Here is a 19,919-nt window from a genome sequence, read left to right as displayed (position 1 = left end):
ATATATATATATATATATATATATATATATATATATATATTAGGGGTGTAACGATACACGTATTCGGTATTCGTATTGAACGGTTCGGTACGCATTACAAACCGAACGATTCGTTGGAGTAATCCTATTACATTTGGGGGGAAAAAGAGCTTAAAGTGTGTGAAATATAATGTACTCCAGGTTGTGACGGTGAGGTAGTTCGTTAGAGTTTTCCCTCTTTTCCTCGTTTTCATTAGCTTTTAAATAGCTTGTAAATGCTTGTGCGCATTTTACTTTCACTTTCAAACTAGCGGCATTTCGGCGTCAATTGATTGAATTGACAACAACAAAACAGTACGACAAACTCACTTACACTGAGCATAGAATGTTTAGTTTATTAACAAAACGAATACAAATACACCATGCTATAGGCCTAATATAAAATAACAAATAACTTACACAGTTTAAATATAAAAGACTGAAAATCAGCAAACACGGTGGAACCAGATAAATAAGAAACGAATGTTAAAAAAGCTTCCAAAATCATCTTAGATAAACATCAAAAGTCAAAAGGCCTTCCAAAGTCTAAAATATTTTTAAGATCATATGATACTAGTTTTAATTAAAAAAAATTTTTACGGTTCGGTACGCATTACAAACCGAACGATTCGTTGGAGTAATCCTATTACATTTGGGGGGAAAAAGAGCTTAAAGTGTGTGAAATATAATGTACTCCAGGTTGTGACGGTGAGGTAGTTCGTTAGAGTTTTCCCTCTTTTCCTCGTTTTCATTAGCTTTTAAATAGCTTGTAAATGCTTGTGCGCATTTTACTTTCACTTTCAAACTAGCGGCATTTCGGCGTCAATTGATTGAATTGACAACAACAAAACAGTACGACAAACTCACTTACACTGAGCATAGAATGTTTAGTTTATTAACAAAACGAATACAAATACACCATGCTATAGGCCTAATATAAAATAACAAATAACTTACACAGTTTAAATATAAAAGACTGAAAATCAGCAAACACGGTGGAACCAGATAAATAAGAAACGAATGTTAAAAAAGCTTCCAAAATCATCTTAGATAAACATCAAAAGTCAAAAGGCCTTCCAAAGTCTAAAATATTTTTAAGATCATATGATACTAGTTTTAATTAAAAAAAATTTTTAAGTAAAAATCAAGGAAATTTGTCTGGCATTTCTTTGTTTTTGCTGTATCGAAAACATACCGAACCGTGACACCCCTGTGTCGTATCGAACCGAACCGTGAATTTTGTGAACCGTTACACCCCTAATATATAGATAGATAGATATAGATATATATAGAGCTGTGCAATAATACATTTTACATTTTGCAATGATATAAACAATCATGTAGCTGAGATTTGCTATATAGCATATTGCTTTGCGTGTAATGAATGCAAGTAAAGTTGGATGTACTATATATCCAACAAATTACACGTAGAAAGTGGACAAAGCAGGTTTCAATTCATTTTTTACATCAATTTAATTGTTCAAGTATATATCAGATATTTTTACACATTAATAATCCATGCACTTCCTTTCTCTCCTTACAATATTTTGAAGCAAATTTTGAAACGAAAGCCATTTTAGAGGTGAAGAAGCTATGTTTTAGTGAAAGAATATGAACATGGACATTTTTTCTTCGGAATAATGTGCAGTGATGAACCGTACACAATAAGACAGATACGTACTATTAAAATGTTTCTGTTGAAGGTAGGAAACAGACGCTTAGCCCCTCGTGCGCTTTTAAACATTTCTGCAGTCTTCACCTCCAGCTTTATCTCACAGTTCACCTCACACCTCTCTCTCCAGCGTCCCCTTCCGCTCACCCCTTTTCTCACCCTATCCTTCTTGCTCTCGCGCGTTTTCCTCTTCACACTCTATCTGCGTGACCTTCAGCTGCTCGCCACTTTCAGCCCGCGCCAAAAACGTAATCACACACTGTCAAGCTGTAAGGAGAGGAGGAGGAGGAGGGCGAATTCTCCCCCTCTTTCTCTCGGCTCTTCTCTTCTTTAATGCCCTTTGCGGTGGCGAGGAAAGAAGGGGGAAAATTTATGGCTGGTGGGACAGGTGGGGTATGAACAATGGGCAGAAAGGAGTGCAGGGTTATCTGGTGGGGCGCGGGAGAGCGCGCGGCGGGGAAATCGATGTGACCCGTGATACACTGTCATCACAATTCCCACCCCAGCCGTCCTATTTGTCTTGCGTAGGGAGCCCTAGACGGGCCGTGTCAACGTGCGTGGAGAGAGGCCCCGGCCAGATTAGCCAGGGTGAATCATGACCGCTCACACTCTTTCTTATTCAGCCCCAGTTCTATCTGTTTTTGCTGTTGCAGTGGGGCTAGAGTTTGCAGCCTGGCACTGTGGGTGGGAGGGGTTGCCTATGGGGATTGTGGGTAAAATATGAATTGTGTGTGTGAAAGTAAGAGATTAACTGCTATACGGAGGTTTGGACATAGCAGCTTTCTGTTTCTTTGGAAATACACTGTGAAGTGCTCACTCGGTCTATCTTCTCCCCGCTGAGTGATATTCACAGTTACTGTTTCTGGGTGTGCGGTAAACCCTCGTTTTGATTATAGCCAGTTCATCTTCTGTGAAACAAATTTTGTAGGATGTATGGAACTCACTTCAAGGTGAAGAGTTTCATTTCTGGAAAATACTTTCCAGTTTGTTACGCAGAGACTAAGTGAGCAATTTGTAGGTTGACTTTTTTTCTAATTGTGGGACTGTTAAAATTTGCTCTGTGTGTTTGAGTGTCCTGACCAGCCTGACACCGCAACAGCTCAACCAATAGGGTGAGGTTGGGGGTGGAGCTATCTGTTTGTTTGACCAATGGTAGATGGGGAGGGTGGGTGTTTGGAAAACATGTTTTTATCTTTTCAGTTCTGCTTGGTGACACGGAAATGGCACAATTTACTTTTAAAGTCTGCGTTAACCGGAAGTTGCTGCCGACTTTATTTCAGTGTAGTGATGTATTTCCTTCTGAAACGGAATATTGAATAGAGGGCATGGTTTTATTTTGACGCTCCTCCTCTCGGTTTCTACCACAAAGCGGTTGGAGGGGTGGGTTTAATAGGATATTCTGCCCAAGCCGTCAAACTGACATCATCAGAGAAGGACTGCCATTCCAGAGCAGAAGCAAATGTTCAGATTTTGATTAAAGATTACCAAGACAAACAATTTTTTTCAGCGGATTAACTTGCACGGATTGTTAACATCAAGACTAGCAATGTGCGCTAGTAAAGTACCGTATTGACCCGAATATAAGACGATGTTTTTTTCTTGGAAAAACATCTGAAAAAACGCGGTCGTCTTATATTCAGGGTCTAGACTTTGACATGTCAATAATACACCCACAACAATAGGTGGCGCCAAATGCGCATAAAACGAGTGTGCCATGATATACGTAAATGCGTGTTGTAAAGATCGCGAGTAAAAACTATAGAAAAAGAAAACCTTACAGCTGCACGAGTCGTGACTATCACGTTAACCAAACTCCCTTTATGATTTTAAAACGTAAGGCCATACCCAGATTTGAAGACTACAGTAAGATTTAACTTCTACTGTTAATAAGATTTTGGTAGGCTACTATTAGATCGATAGCCTAAATGTCCTAATTCAGATGGGCTACCTGTTTTTTTTTTATTTTTATGGTATATCAAAAAGTGTATATTTTTTAAATGTGATTGTTGGTAAATTTGACCAGTTTTTACCATACTTTCAAAACAATTAAAATAGAAAAAATATGCAATATGAAAATAATTGAAGACAAAATGTGTTTTACTGAGAAAAAACAAGATTTGTTTTTTAAAAAGCCTTTTTCCAAAAGGTACATCTGGAAAAAGGGGGGTCGTCTTATAATCAGGGTCGTCTTATATTCGGGCCAATACGGTAAATAAAGTCAATTTTGATTTCATGCCGACTTTAAAAATCTATTAATTTAATTTCAATAGATTTTGCTGTAGTGGTCAACTGATATTTTGATATATACATTTATATATAGATAGATAAAATGTTTGCATAACAGTATGTAAATCATTATACAAGTGTTAGACAAAGAAATTAAACGGTATATGAAGATGTTTTATAGAGTTTGCCTTTCTACTTGGTCTTATGAGTTCCAGTGCACATAGATTTACCAAATTACTGTAGGTTACAACCTTTTTAGTCATGTTTCTAACAATTTCTTTATTTATGAAAAAAAAACTATAATAGGATTATAGAATCAAGAGGTAAATCTAAAACGTCCAAACAATAAATGTTTATTTAAAATTTTTTTTATATCGATTCATTTTCATTTTTATTAATGATGTCAAATTAAATCATTCTAATTGCAGCATGTGTTATATGTCTTTATTTATTTATTTATTTATGGCTATCAATAACATTCTACATTGGCCAACCACTATTTTACGTAGAAAAAAAGAAACTAATGGTGCTAAATTGAATAATATTAAATTACTTAAAAATATATTAATAAATGCTTTAACAGTATATACAAATGTAAATAGTCACATGCATTAACATGTTAACGTTCTAGAAATACTGGCATGACTATTGACAACATATGTTCTGTTCTGTGTTTTCTCAGATGAGGCTCAGTTAGCTTTGCCCATACAGAAACCAGGGTTCGAGAAGCTTCCTCTGGGCACTCAGACTCTTCCTCCAGGCTTCCCCGCTCCCTTCCTGTTTGCAGATGGCCTCTCTTCCGTGGAGACATTGCTCACTAACATCCAGGTACATGCAGTGTGTGTTTTATGTATATTTGTTAGAAATATTTAAATAAAAAATGAGGGGCTGTCAATAGATTACAATTTTTAATTAATCACACCCTTTTTTTGTGATTAATCGCAATTAATCGCACATTTCATGAAATTAAGCATAGACCATTTATCTTGTTTCAAATGTTTATTTTGAAGTAAACCAAAATATTGAAGGGTGATTCTCAAAAATCAGTATTTTCTGCAAGCTTTTTTCAAGATAAATGTAGGTCTTTCCAAAAAAGGACTCCAAAAGGACACCAAGGAACCAAATGAAATAAGGAGCCCATATAAGCACATATGAAAAGAAAAAAAATGCAAAAAAAGAAGTTTGTACAGTGCAACAGCAAATAGCTTTTTTACATTTTAGAGAAGTCAAGTTGCGATACCGAACAGGACCACATGGTGATGTCAAAAAAAAATAAACCAACCGACGGCTGACTGCATACATCTACTACAGTACACGGATCCATTCAGAATAACTAAACAGCAACATACACATGACAAATCAAAACATTATCGTGAATGTGTGTGGAAACAACGTGAATGTACGGAAATAGCTGTGCATGTGCATAAATACAATGTGCGATCAGTGCGTCAAGAGCACTCATACACGCATTATTATGCTTACTGTACTGTACGACTCCTGTACGCCACCGCAAACGTCTTTACCTTGATTGCAGTCTTCATCCATCAAAACTTTTCTAGCGAGACTGGTTATCAAGTCGAGAAACCGTAGTTTGCGTCTCATCTGGCCACACAGCAGTGGGATGTGTTGACATTCCGTTCAGTCTGTACATCCAACAAGGGCTCGCGCTCTTTAGAGACAACCGTGCTCTTCAGAGCTCGTGTTTAAAAGTGAAACACACTGGAATGAATAATTCACTAAAAAAGCAAAGCGAGTCTCTTTTCTCTCTGCAATCTCTGATGTAATCAGCCTGGTTTCCTTTATATTAGCGCTGTTTTGGACGGATTGTTTGAATGCATTCGCTTACTGGATCATTGGACTGAAAACTTTCCCGGAGTTTAGCGGCTTAAAATTATCTGATTGCAAGCAGAGACACCAAATTGGGTTAAAGGGTTAGAATAGAAATTGTGCTTCAGTAATTTTGCGTTAATTGCGTTAAATTATTTTAATGCGTTAAGGATTGTAAAATTAATCGCATGCGTTAACGCGTTAACGTTGACAGCCCTATAAAAAATGTAAGAAAAAATTAAGTCAGTGTATTTATACGCTGTTAGAATGTTAGAAACCCATATGCTGCTATGTAATTGATTAACTTCAATTCATTGTATGATTCAAGCCGTTTCAAGAACTGTATGTTCTTCAATAAAAACAATAGCTATTGAGGGGGAAAATATTAAATATAATTTCAGGTCATACTCTTTTTTTTAAGCATGTTAATGAAGTTAGATTGTTTTAATATATTCATTCCAATATAAATATTAATTATAGTAATAGTAGTAGTAATAATAGTAATAAATAATATATAGCGTTAAGGATTGTAAAATTAATCGCATGCGTTAACGTGTTAACGTTGACAGCCCTATAAAAAATGTAAGAAAAAATTAAGTCAGTGTATTTATACGCATGTTAGAAACCCATATGCTGCTATGTAATTGATTAACTTCAATTCATTGTATGATTCAAGCCGTTTCAAGAACTGTATGTTCTTCAATAAAAACAATAGCTATTGAGGGGGAAAATATTAAATATAATTTCAGGTCATACTCTTTTTTTTAAGCATGTTAATGAAGTTAGATTGTTTTAATATATTCATTCCAATATAAATATTAATTATAGTAATAGTAGTAGTAATAATAGTAATAAATAATATATAATCATAATATTCATTTACGTAATTTTAAGTAGAAGTTTGCTGAGGCCCCCTAGTGGACCCTGTCCTCCTGGATAAGAAGCAATGTAAAGACAGTAAATAATGTCATTAGTTTTACCATCAGTTCAAGCCCGAAAGGGGAACAGAGTCATGTGACCGACACCGTGATGAAGCTGGTATGTGTTTGCAGTACACAAGCTGCGGTTAAGACAGCTGACTCCACTGTGATGTGACGCTGTCTCGCTCTCTCTCTCACACACACACGCGGGCGCACACACACGCACGACGCGCAAAACTCTGCATTTGAACAGCCAATAGCAAATACTTAAACTAATAACAAAACAGTAGCTGATTCAGAAGCGCCAGATTGTCATAGCAAAGTCAGAATGACCTCCTCTCCTAGGTTCACGAAACGGTCGTCCATAAAATGCATTGCTGTTCTGTTGTAAGTAATCTTAAAGATTCCTAAATGCATCTACTTCCGGAAGGCCAAATAAAGTGCTTTTGCTTTCGCCTAGAAACACACAGCGTCTCCCTGACATGCTGCTTCAACACTAACTGCGGTTACTGAAACCACGCCTTCTTTCTTTGCGTGCACATTTGGGCGCATTATGCAAATATTCCCACATAGTGACCTAGATATGTGGGGGCGTGTTAGAACGAGCCATTTTAGGGGGGCGTGGCAGAGTCTTAACTTTGATAAAGAATATCTCTTTGGTTTTGAGACTTTAGTCTTTGCAACTTCAGGGATCTTATCTATGCACAATCAGCTTGTAACACTCCAAAGAGAAAGGAAAACTTGAAATCGCATCATAAGACCCCTTTAAAGTATATGCATGTTGCATACAGTAACTGTGGATGTTTATTTGTGTATTAAAATCGAGTGTGTCTTGTGTTGTGTTGGCGGCTCAGGGTCTGCTGAAGGTGGCCGTGGATAATGCCCGCGTGCAGGACAAACAGGTGCAACAGGAACGCAAGGAGTTAAAGATGGAGCTGTACAGAGAAAGAGAGATGAGAGAGAGTCTGGAGAGACAACTCACCTCTGAACTGCACAGCCGAGGTACGTACACATGATTAAACCTAAAGGACGTTACGGTGGATCAGAATTGAACTTGCTTTTATAATAGTTATAATTTAGGTCCAGAGTTGATGTGTGTGTGGTGATTTATTAATACCTTTAGAAATAGTGTGTTACCCTTTTAAATGATTTTAAATTGAGCCTTATCCAGTAATCACAAATTACTGGAAAAGTGATGGAAATTCTTTGGTCATAATGTGTATGAACCCTTCCGGTCCTCATTTATTATTTTTTTTTAGTAAACACATTAACGCATGACGAACACTCAGAAAAACCTCAGAGTGTGCGCCGCCAATTCCCTCCCTATATCGCAACCAAACCGTGTCACTAGTGGATTTACTGCCAATTCAACTCCTGCCGTTTGCGCCAAGAAATTAAGCCAATTATTCAGCTGGATAACAACTCTGACAATATGTACAAACACCTCAATAATTTATTAGCCATGGCTGTTACAGCATTTCATGTTCTTTTATTGCGCACTGTTATATGGTGGATGATTTGGCCAATCAAAGGCAAGTAATTAGAGGTGTGAGGAGGAAGGGACATACATTTAACACTGCAAGCGAGCGAACACGCCGGGAGCTTGTTTTAAGGTCTTCTGCCAGACTCCGAGTGTTTCAAAAGGCCGTTAATTGCTGTGAATCCACATATACACAGAGTTGATTATGTTTGCACATATTCAGAGAAAACATTGTGCTGTGTGAACACGATGTGTTGGCGTTAGGTGTGTACAGCTGTTGTGTTGGCCCATAAATGCACATTGTTAGGTTGAATTTATTATTTTATTAGTAGTGCTACAACGATTGTTTATTCTTACAGTCTCTGAACCCTGAATACGAGTAATAGTAGTAGCGATGCCCTAGCAAACACCACTAACTAGGCCACATTTCCGTAAAGTTTATTAATCCGAGCGTCTAAAAAACCTAGCAATTTTACATATCCTTTTTGAAAGCTGTTGCACGTAGCGCACCATATGTTTTTGTTTTGCTAGTGCTAATGAGCACTTTCAAGTCTCTAATGTGTGAACGTGAGACTGCGCTGGCGTCTCCTTGTGTTTTCAGACACCATGCTGAAGGAGAGAAGTGTTTTACGTTTGAATGTTTGTTCAAACTTCTTTCTTCTCGCCCTCAGCCACTATTCAGAAGCGTCTGAAGAAGGAAAAGAAGTCGAAGAGGAAACTGCAGGAGGCTCTGGAGTTTGAGTCCAAGAGGAGAGAGCAGGTGGAACAGGCGCTCAAACAGGCCACATCTCCTGAGAGTCTCCGCATGAGTCTCAACGGTGGGGCTCTGGTCGGACACACACAACGCTGGGCCTGTCCCAATACCCACACTTTTCATTTGACCAGTTGTCTACTCACAAGACACATTTCCTGTATTTGGCCCAAGTGTTCAAGTGTGCGCAGAACTTTTGATCACCAGATGGGACACACATCATAGTGTTAAGTCCTACTAAAGTTTACTTACACATTTTGATTTTCAATACTTTGCACTTACAATAAAGCAAATGTGGTGCTTCTAATTAAAAGATAAAAAGCAGTTGCTAACATTTTACAAAATACACATACACCTCTCTGCACCAATAAAATGTGCCTTAAATTTTAGTGTTTTGAGTTCTTAATATGATGAATGATGGGATACACAGAGCTGCAAATACCACTTTGATGCAAACTTAGAGATTTTAGTGTGTGTTAAAGGCACTGAGCTTTGGCATTTATGAGACCAGGAACGGTCTTATGCACCTACAAGTGGCCAAGACCGCAAGTGTGGTATTGGGACAAGCCAACCAAGCAGATGTGATGCAATAAGCAATAAATGACAAGCCCACAATGAAATCTCATTGGTCCAAAATTATGAGATCGCCAGTAGCGTTTCCATTTGAGCTCGGCACAGTTATCGGCCTGAAATGAACAGAAATGGTGTAGTGACATCGCCACTCAGGATTGGTCCATTGTCTGTTGTCTGGCTACTAGTTTCTCTCTGTAGCTGGCCAAGCGCACTACTTGAGCGAAGTAAACAGAAATATTTGATCATCTTCCATAACACAGTCGCTATTCATGTCTGATACTGTATGTAAGCACTTGCATTACCATAGCAACAATTGATGCATTTGTATTACAAGCTCCATTATCAGCTCCACAGTGAAAAACGAAACCATACTCATGCCGACTGAACTGGATCAGCACAGAACAGAATGGTTTAGTAACGAGAAACGTTTGGCCCAATGGTGGAAAGGCAGCTTATGATATTTGATTCCATAGGAGCCAAAACCACTTGCGTAATTGTTGAACTCCAGCAGAAATATCCAGACTACACATAACCTTGAAGAGAGCTCCACCAATCAGAGAAGCCACTGGAAATGAGCGCCATGCTTAGCAGTGACGTCCACTCCCATGATGCATTTCCAATTCCATTTCCCCACACTTACATATATGAGTGACCCCGGACCACAAAACCAGTCTTAAGTGTCAATTTTTCAAAATTCAATAAAATTCAATAAAGCTGAATAAATAAGCTTTCCATTGATGTATGGTTTGTTAGGATAGGAAAATATTTGGTCGAGATACAACTATTTGAAAATCTGGAATCTGAGGGTGCACAAAAAATCAAAATATTGAGAAAATCGCCTTTAAATTGGCATTGTGGTGCATGTTTACTTTCATTGACGTAACATTGGAAACTCGTCACATCGCGCATTGTTTGGACATGTACATACACAGTTTCTCTTTACAGTCTATCCTGTGATACTCTCTCACAGTATCTTTAAAGATCTGCTTGTTCAGAACTTCCCTCAGTTTGTCCATTAATATTTCGTTCAACCTTCTGTTCATTCTCATATTTTTTTAGTCGGTGCTGATATTGGTATTTCCGTCTAGGTCATAACTATTAGCAGTGCATTAGCATCATAATCTCAGCTGAGGAAATGGAGTCTGATGTTTATCATAAACGCTCTAAATACACACACTTATCAAGGCCAAACCATTTTCCTAATCGCTTGCTGTTGTTTTGATTACACTTGTTTAATTGTGAATATCTTAACAGAAGCAGAATTTGAAAGGGGGGGGGGACATGTACATTTGCAAGACATCTGCAAGTATTTTCATGAGTGCTGGAGCAATTATTAGGCCAAGCCTGATTAGACGCGAATTCATTATGAGAAATGCACTTTGTTTTTGCCTTTCATCTGAGGGGAATGCTAGAAAAAGATCTATATTGTGAAGGTCTGCTGTTACGTCACGTCTCTCCTCAGATAAAGCTACTTCCTTTTGTTTATCTGTGCAACACAACCTTTGTTGTGGAGATTTTCCAAGTGCAGTTCAACTCAAGTGAGCTAGGCAGACAACATGAATAAAAATAAAAAAAACGAATAAAAAAAATAATCTATATTGTGAAGGTCTGCTGTTACGTCACGTCTCTCCTCAGATAAAGCTACTTCCTTTTGTTTATCTGTGCAACACAACCTTTGTTGTGGAGATTTTCCAAGTGCAGTTCAACTCAAGTGAGCTAGGCAGACAACATGAATAAAAATAAAAAAACGAATAAAAAAATCTTTTTTTAATGTGTAATAATACTAACTACTGTTCAAAAGTTTGGGTCAGCAAGGCTGCATTTATTTGATTAAATATAACATAAAAACAGTAATATTGTACTGTAATATTAAGTAAATAACTGCTTTCTATGTTAACTTGTTTTAAAATGTAATTTATTCCTGTAATGCAAAGCTGAATTTTCAGCATCATTACTCCAGTCTTCAGTGGAGAAATCATTCTAATATAATATAATCATTCTGCTCAAGACATTGGTCAAAACATTTCTGATTATCATCAATATTGAAAACAATTGTGCCACTTAATATTTTTGTTTTTAATATGCACTTAATATGTTTATTTTTTAGGATGCTTTAATGAATAGGAAGTTCAAAATAACAGCATTTATTTGAAATAGTAAAGAGTTTAATGCAAAAAGTTTAAATGCTGAATAAAATAATTATTTCTTAAAAAAAACAACAACAAAAAAACACTTACTGCCCCCAAAGTTTTGAATGTGTCATTTTAATGAAACTTTCTCCACCTCTTTTTGTTTTTCATTTCCCTTGAGGGGATCCCAGAAAACCCTCAGTGAGGTCGATGTAGTTCAGGTTGTAAAATGTGACAATATTATTAAAAATGTTATTTGTAAATATATTTATTTGAGACAGAGGTATCAATGGCATGTTTTACTGATAATGTACCGAGAGGTCTAATTGTGTGACATATTTGATTGTAGAGGCAGTGATACCAGAGGTGAAGTCTGAACATAATGGCAGCCAGCAGGAGAACTCAGCTGTACAAGGTAAGAATTTACTGTATGTAAACTACATGTGTTACTACAAAACTCGGAATAAAGACCTGGCATCATACTTATGGTCAATAGTCTGTATTTGAATGGAAGGTAAAAATGGCTGCAGTTGAGAAGATGCAACCAGCCATGTGCTGTACATATGGTCCAGAGGCCCCCCTCTCTCCTGGGGCCGAACCCCAGCAAAACTACCAGAGTAAATCCCTGAACTTGCCTTACATCTCATTGGGTCCCTTTGAAGATGTCCAACTCTTTCGGGAGCGAGATTACAAACTGATGTTTTCATGTGCCTTTCACGCCTCCGTTCCCCGAGATCTATTTGCGCTTTACAGCTCTTCTGCACACACTCATACAGTTTCATTCTCATCCCTGTTCCATCTGTCTTTCCCCCTTCCCTCCAAGCTAGCCTCCCAAATCTGGCCAAAAGTTGTGTTTGATAAATGAGACCTATTATCAACACGTCTGACGGCGAATTAAAGACCCGCTGCCGTACATCTCATTGAAATGTGGGGCTGGGGGAAGGTGAATAAATACATATGTTTACAGAAGATGCAGTGGAAGTGGGCTGCAAAGTGCTCCGCTGAAAATGAGCGGAATGTTTTTTTTCCACTATAGAGCCAATTTCACAGTCTGCAAATAAAGAGACGTCCATTTTTCTTCCGGCTTTGACAGCTGCGCTGTAACGGAGCACTGCTGAAGCGTTTGCAGAGTAGATATCGCCAGTTTTTTTTCTTCTTTGGGGGCGGCACCAAGGTTCATACGCAGTGTAAAGAGGTCATCGACAGGTTTCTCGGGTTGAATCAGACATAACTTCACCCTAAATCTGTTGCACATCTCATGTTTCAAAGTCTGTAACTTTCAACTCCAGGTCAGATCTGCAAAACCTGCAGATCAAAGACACGCAACGCAGCCTTAGACCAGACTGAGAAATACATCAATTGTTATTTTGTAGACCGACATCTGGAGACAGAATAGAGCATGCTGTTGTCAAATCTTGTGAGACATCAAGTAACTCATGACTTTTGAGTTGGTTTTCAACCATTAAGTGATGATCATATACAATCACATGTGCTTATTGAAAAAATGTAACAATCCCGAAACAAATCTAAACAGTTGGGTTGCGACCCACTAGTTGAGAAGCACTTATCTTGAAATCGTACCAGATTTCATTCAGGCCTAAAAATTGACTAGGGAGCCATTGGCTCCTAAAATAAAAACTTTTAGGACCCAATAGCTTTTTTATTTATCACAAATTATAGAATTGGTTGATCAGAAGCAGTTTAGTTCCCATGCTGTCACTAGTATCACTGTGTCATATAAAGGTCACTTTGTTTTGTAAGAATATTTCTGGCTGTTTGGAGGGGAAAAAATTGTGTTGATGGTTCTAACATGTTATACATATTACTCCCAAAGTTTCCCTTGCAATGGATTCAACATTATGGAGGCCCTAAAGAGACATGGAGATGGAAATAAAGATGAGATGGGAGGAAAAATTATATTTCCATGCTTTGTGTTCACTCACAAATTTTAGAGTTCCCCAAGAAGCCTCACGTTTGTTTCTCAAGGGAACACAAAACATTTGCAAAAAAAAATGTTTATCGGGGAATGCAAAAAAATTGCCCATGAATGCAAAGTTTCTCAGGGGAATACAAAACTTTTGCTGGAGTACGCAAACTTATTGAAATCTTATTTTTTTTCTCCATCATGTACCTTTAGGGACTCTGTACAAGATTACAGTCAGACCTCACTATGCTTAACAATGATTGTGATTTTTTATTTTTTTTTAATGAATAGCATTTATTACAATGAAATTTTATGTATCTTTAAATGACAAATAACAGTTCCCAGTTAATTCTGAAAAACTGAAAAATGTTTTATTTGCAACCATTTCAGTGCACTCTGGAGGCCTGTGGAATGTAGTCAGTGACTTGAGATGAGGCGTCACTAATGTGAGCATAACAGCAGGGATTAGTTTTCGAGCTCCGTCACAATGGCCCTGACCTTTAGAGCAACGAGCAGAACCAGGAAACGTGAAGATCAGACCTTTCCCCTATAACGCAGAGGCTAATATGAGGTGCAAACGAGTCTCTCTGCTACGGAACTGCAGTCGCTCTGACACAGTATTTTGACTGCGCCCTACAATGGAAAAAACAGCTTTGCATTACATTTTAATACCTCACTAAAGGGGAAAAACAAGTTCAATACCGTTACAGTTGATAATTCAGTTTAGGGCTGTCTCCCACATATTGACTTTTTGAACGTTTTATGCGACGTGCAGCAAGTGTATTTTAGCTTATGTCCCGCCGATTCATATGTACGCATCTAACCCCCGAACCATGCAGCAGATTCCTTCTGAATGAATCTCTTCCCAAATCGTCCCTCCCTAACATTTTCGTCTCGTTTTTATTAGTTGACGAAAATGTCAATAGATTTACGTCATAGTTTTTGTCATTCAAAATGAGTTTTAGTTCGTTATCGTCTCATTGTCATCGGTGAAAAAAATGCCGTTGACGAAAATTATGACGAAAATTATTCGTCAACTAAATTAACACTGCTGTACAGTTAATTGAGACTGCGATTATGGATGCCGTATATTCAGTACTCAATATAATTGGCTTATAGGAAGTAATGACTCCTACTAAATGAGCTTTAAACTATTTGATTCACAAAGTTTTAAGGTTCACTTTTGTTCACGGAGGCCACAAAATTATTAACACTGTAATACAAAGAGGAATATTCAGCAATACAGTATTTGTCCTTTTTCGGTGTAAACAACATCTAAATTGTAACAAACTTAAAGGAATGCCTGGTTTTGTCCATGAAGGGAAAACATAATGATCCCGCACTCTCTCGGACGCACAGATCATCACTTTATCTCTACACTTCTTTATCTAGAAGTTCCATCAAGCTGAAAGAGGAAAAGGTGTCTGTGCAATCAGCTTACAAAGTCTGGAGCCGCCCCACCTGGGGAGTTTGTGTATGAAGTCTGTTGTCCGCTCCACCCCTCCCCGAGCTCCCGCGCCTCACCACATTTATCCATTACAGCAGGCAAAAATCTAATTAGCCCGTGCTTCTCTCCCAAGTCGGACTTCACAGTTTTGCAAGCTTAGCAGTGACAGCTGATTTCATTAGGTTTGATTGTCCTTGCTGAGATCCCACTCGTCGGGCTAAAAGCTTTTTGCGCTTTCTCAGGTTCCACCCCTGTGTTGGGCCATTACGATGACCCGTGCCTTTTCTGATTAATCAAGACAAGTGGCGCTAACAGAAAACTGCTGAACACAAAAGAAGGTGACATCATTTTACAAGCCGATTAAGAGAAGCGTGGAGTGGTGGGAGAGAGAGAGAGAGAGGCGAGGTGAAAATGTAATTAAGATCCGAGATTAAGAGCAAACCGAACTCAAAACGTTGCAGTCACACTCATTCCGGAGAATTCCGCACACGTTCCAACAATCAACGCTGAAAGTGTGCAGATCCCGTATGGAATTCTGTATACTTCAGCACACCATTCAAATCTAGACGTTTTCAACCTATTAATTGGTATCATGCTGTGATATAACGAGGATGAATAATCAAGAATGAGGAAGGGGTGTTTGCGTTTCGGGAATAAATGAGTCCGGGGTTATATGGAGGGGAGCCGTGTGTTGTGGAGAAGGTCCCAGAGGAGGACCACCCTCATATCCCCATCCATCTATTTACAGTATCCTACATGTGGGGCAAAAGAGCCAAGATTCATAGGGTTGACCTCATCGCTGGCAACAGTTATTTACTGAAATACCAATGTAAGGAGGAGAGTGTGATGTATAAATGGTTGCCTTTGAATATAACTTGGATGCTTTCTGTTAGGGCTACAAATTGATGAATAAAATGTGAATACGAAAATTGCCAATAGCAAATATTATTTTATTGATAGTCTCCTTGTATACAATATTTAATATACATTAATGTGCATTTATTTATTCATTCATTTACATAAAATTCTGTGATTTTACTTTTTGTTGAATTTTACAGCACATTGGAGAGAATTCAATTTTGTATTTTATCTCAATTTTTCAATTTTGTATTTTTTGTATTTAATAATGAAAAATGTACATGAAATAATTGTTGCAAATTTAATTTTAAAATTGCCCTGTGTGTGACCAGATTTATGTTGTCAAAATATTTGTACTATTAATATAAGGTTATAAAATATAAACGAATGAGCAAAATGTTGCTAATTTAATTTTAAACTTGCCCTGTGTGTGACAAGATTTTTTTAAAGATATTTACAATTAATATGAATATTAAATTTGTTTAGCTAGAGTATGTGACATGGTCAAAACACTGATATTCACAAAAAAGAAATGAATCTTGATGCATTGAATACTGGTATTTTGGCCCACCTCCTGCTTAACAAAACAGATAGTGTCCTGCTCTGTCAGGTCTCTGTATTAAGTGTATGAACTATTTGCTCCGGTGTCTCCTGGGTGCGGCTTCATCATGGCAGATATAGTCTGCTGTCAGCCATAGGACTCAACTAATTGCACTTCAGGATATTACTCATAACTCATATTTCAGAGCAAGTGAAATACCCGCCCTCTATTTATCTCTTCTAACATCCCTCCCTCCTTTCAGCACCAGCAGGCCTCAGTGTGGCATTCATACATTTCAAATGGTTCATGTATAGTATGAATGTCACATGTAATGTTTAATATGGCATTTAATCATGTTCTGTGTATGTTAATAAACAAACAAAAAAGGGTTGAATGAGAAAGCATTTCAGTTCACAGAAAGTTTATCAGAAAATGAGGCGCTTTCCACAAAGAGAGGCCTGAAATTCTTGAGAGTCAAACATTTCTGAAGGTTAAGCAGTTTTTCTTTTAAAAAAAAAGGGTTGAATGAGAAAGCATTTCAGTTCACAGAAAGTTTATCAGAAAATGAGGCGCTTTCCACAAAGAGAGGCCTGAAATTCTTGAGAGTCAAACATTTCTGAAGGTTAAGCAGTTTTTCTTTTCTTTTTTTCGTGGATCATTTGCTGAAAAGCTCTGGAAGTTAAAATATTAGCCGTTTTAGGTTGCAACCATTTTGGCAAAATTGTGCATTTTTCTAATTGGGGTAAGATCATGCACTAACAAAATGTGAGATTTTGGGCAATTAAATGTAGCAATTAATTATTATAATTTCATCTTTTTTTTTTACATATTAATAAAATAAAATAATTCAAATTTAATTTTACACCATTAAATGTATACCAATTCAAGAAATTATATCAAAATACAGTCAAGAATGGCCAAGTAGTGAAAAGCATCACCAGTCAACATGACTTTTTTACATTACCCCTGGGCGTCTAGAATGTAATTTTTCCATGTCCGCTTTCAAAGCAAACAGATTTGGGGTGACCTATAGATTATGCGCAGGGACATAAACACGCTCAGTTTAGTGTCCAGCTCTCCCTCACTTACTCTCTCTCCGTAGCATGTACCTTGAGTGCCGTTTTATTTACATCCTGCATACATATTAGCTCATCTGTTGGTGCTTGCAGAAACGAGCATGTTGAACATGTAAAAGCACTCGAGTCCTAATGAACTGCTTCCTGTGTGACGGTGCGCTGCGAGCTCTCTTATTAACATGCATCTGCAGCACTCCTGCCCCTCAACCACCAGCTGTTTCTCTCTGATCTAGTGCTTTACGGCCACCGCAAACATGATTCATTCTCTAAACTTGCTAAGTTTTGATTTTGGAAGACATTAATGTCTTTTTGTTTTTGTTCCTTTTTTAATTATGATTCTTGAATTACGAAGTCTTGTGATTCTCTTGGGGGTGGTGGAATATTAATTTGAACACTGTTGTGTTCAAAATCATATTATGCCTCGTTTTCATATTATATAATTGATAGTTAAAGCTCTCAAATCTGATGAATATTTTATATAAATAATTTTATATGTATAAACTAATACAAATGAACATATACATTTACATGTAATCTGGATTACACAATCAGATTTTAAAAATGCAGTACTTGATTATATTACGTTTTAAAAAGGCTCAGATTACAGTTCATTTTTTATGGGTTACACGATTAAAGTTCTATATAAAATTCACTGGCTCTCATGCATTTTATCTTCTTCATTACAGAAAACAGACCCTACTCCAAACCTCCCATCATGTACTGAAGCCTCTGGCATCTTTAGTCCCACGACAGACAGCTCAGCTCAGTCCACAGATGGAGAGGGGTTTGTGGGGCTATTTCCCGGAGGAAAAGTGGTGCGGGTGCTGAAGACCGGGCATCTGAACCCATGTACAGGACTTGAGTGTGTGTGTATGTATGTGTGTGTGGAGGTGCAGTGTGTTTGCGTTCCTCATGAGACACGTGTGTGTGTGTGTGTGTGTCTGGAGCACTGCTCGTTGGAGACCTTTCAACATCACATGCACCGACTTGTAAAAAAATGTCTTTCTCTCTTGTTTTGACTACTTCTACATCCCACACTTTGTTGAGTTTAAAAGAAATGTTTGTTTTCCTGGATTAAAATCTCATTACCTGATGAATTACCCTTCGTTATGTGAAGCACACAGCATCATCCTAATCTAAACCTATCTTCAGTTTGTTATTATTATTATTATTACTGGGTGTTATCTGCTGATCCCCCATGATTCTGTGCACCAGTGATTCTGAACAGCACAACAGTGAACTAGAGAACTTTGTCCACAGCACCTCTACATGAAAGGACAAAAGAGACAAATATTATGTGGACAGACTCCAAATAAGACACGTGCTTCTTTAATAAACATTGTCTACATTTGTTGTTTTGCCTTTTAAGAAAGGGATTCTATATCAACATTTCCTTTTTTCTAATTTGTTGTATTTTTTTTAGAAAGTGTAGAAATATTTTCCTCATGTTGTCATTTCCCTGCCCTATGTTTATTATTCTGGTGTTTATTTTATTATCTGGTTTGTTGTTTTCCATTGTATTTTAATCAGCATTTCAAACAGATGCTCAAGTGATCTTGAAACAAACGTTCTTTGTACGTCTTTGCTGTCTTACTTTGCCCCGTGACAATGTTTTCTCTATTGCTGCTTAACTTAAAAAGTAAAAAAAAAAAAGAAGTGTTCATTTGATGTTGCTATAAACACAGTATTACAGTACTCCCCCTTCTGTTTTTACCTGTTTATAAAGACTTGTAAAAATGCTTTAGCGTTTGCTATCCTGACGTTGTTATTACGTGGATACATTTTTAGTGACGAAAAAGAGACGAGAAGTACCCTTATGCACACCCAGAGCGAGCATGCTTGTAAATACAACGATGAAAAATGACACGTATCGATTGAAAATAAAACGCTGCCTCTTCAAATCTATTTTTAAACATTTCTAGCGACTCCATAGGTAATGCAATCACAAATCGGCAGCTATCAATGATGTTGAATCTTGTTTTAAAATGGCAACAGACACTCATCACAGCCTTGCACATGCCACAACGAATAAAACACCCCTATGGACATCTTGGTAGGTTTTGTTTTTTTTCCCTTTGAGTAATAAAATTAAGATGGAAAAATTGGCTTGTTTTGCTTCAGTTATTTTCAGAGACGTTTTCCCCAAGTAAACTGGTATTTGGCCATTTTGAAATTAATGTATAATAACCACTTGTGTTTCAAAATGTGTCAATTATAGCACAAAGTTTATTATTATTATTATTGCTATTGCTATAAACGCACATTACTGTTTACATTTTTGCACTTTTTTCTGTTTATTTGATCAAAATACAGTTAAATCAGTAAGATATGTGAAATATTATTACAATTTAAAATAAAGGTTTTCAGTTTGAATATATTTTAAAATCTATTTTTTCCTGTGATTAAAAGCTGAATTTACAGCATAATTATGCCAGTCTTGATCTTCAGAAACCATTCTAATATGCTGATTTGCTGCT

General features: G+C 37.3%; 1 protein-coding gene across 2 annotated transcripts in view; it reads left to right on the top strand.

The window, feature by feature from the left end:
• Positions 1 to 19,384, top strand: part of LOC107581921 (dachshund homolog 2-like) — an 85,169-nt gene extending 65,785 nt beyond the window's left edge. The window contains exons 6-10 of one of the 2 annotated variants that reach the window (XM_016267611.1): positions 4,599 to 4,744; positions 7,518 to 7,665; positions 8,815 to 8,961; positions 11,946 to 12,011; positions 18,129 to 19,384. In XM_016267611.1, coding sequence (XP_016123097.1) covers positions 4,599 to 4,744; positions 7,518 to 7,665; positions 8,815 to 8,961; positions 11,946 to 12,011; positions 18,129 to 18,166 — 545 coding nt within the window. In that variant the 3' untranslated portion in view covers positions 18,167 to 19,384. Of the gene's footprint in view, positions 1 to 4,598; positions 4,745 to 7,508; positions 7,666 to 8,814; positions 8,962 to 11,945; positions 12,012 to 18,128 lie in introns of both variants that reach the window. The other variant, XM_016267610.1, reaches the window with a different exon arrangement.
• Positions 19,385 to 19,919: the final 535 nt, after the last annotated feature.

The sequence above is a fragment of the Sinocyclocheilus grahami genome, unplaced genomic scaffold (assembly GCF_001515645.1).
Source record: "Sinocyclocheilus grahami isolate Dianchi unplaced genomic scaffold, SAMN03320097.WGS_v1.1 scaffold39.1, whole genome shotgun sequence".
NCBI classification, from domain to species: domain Eukaryota; kingdom Metazoa; phylum Chordata; class Actinopteri; order Cypriniformes; family Cyprinidae; genus Sinocyclocheilus; species Sinocyclocheilus grahami.
Note: the sequence above shows the minus strand (reverse complement) of the source record. Positions and strands in the feature narration are given on the sequence as shown.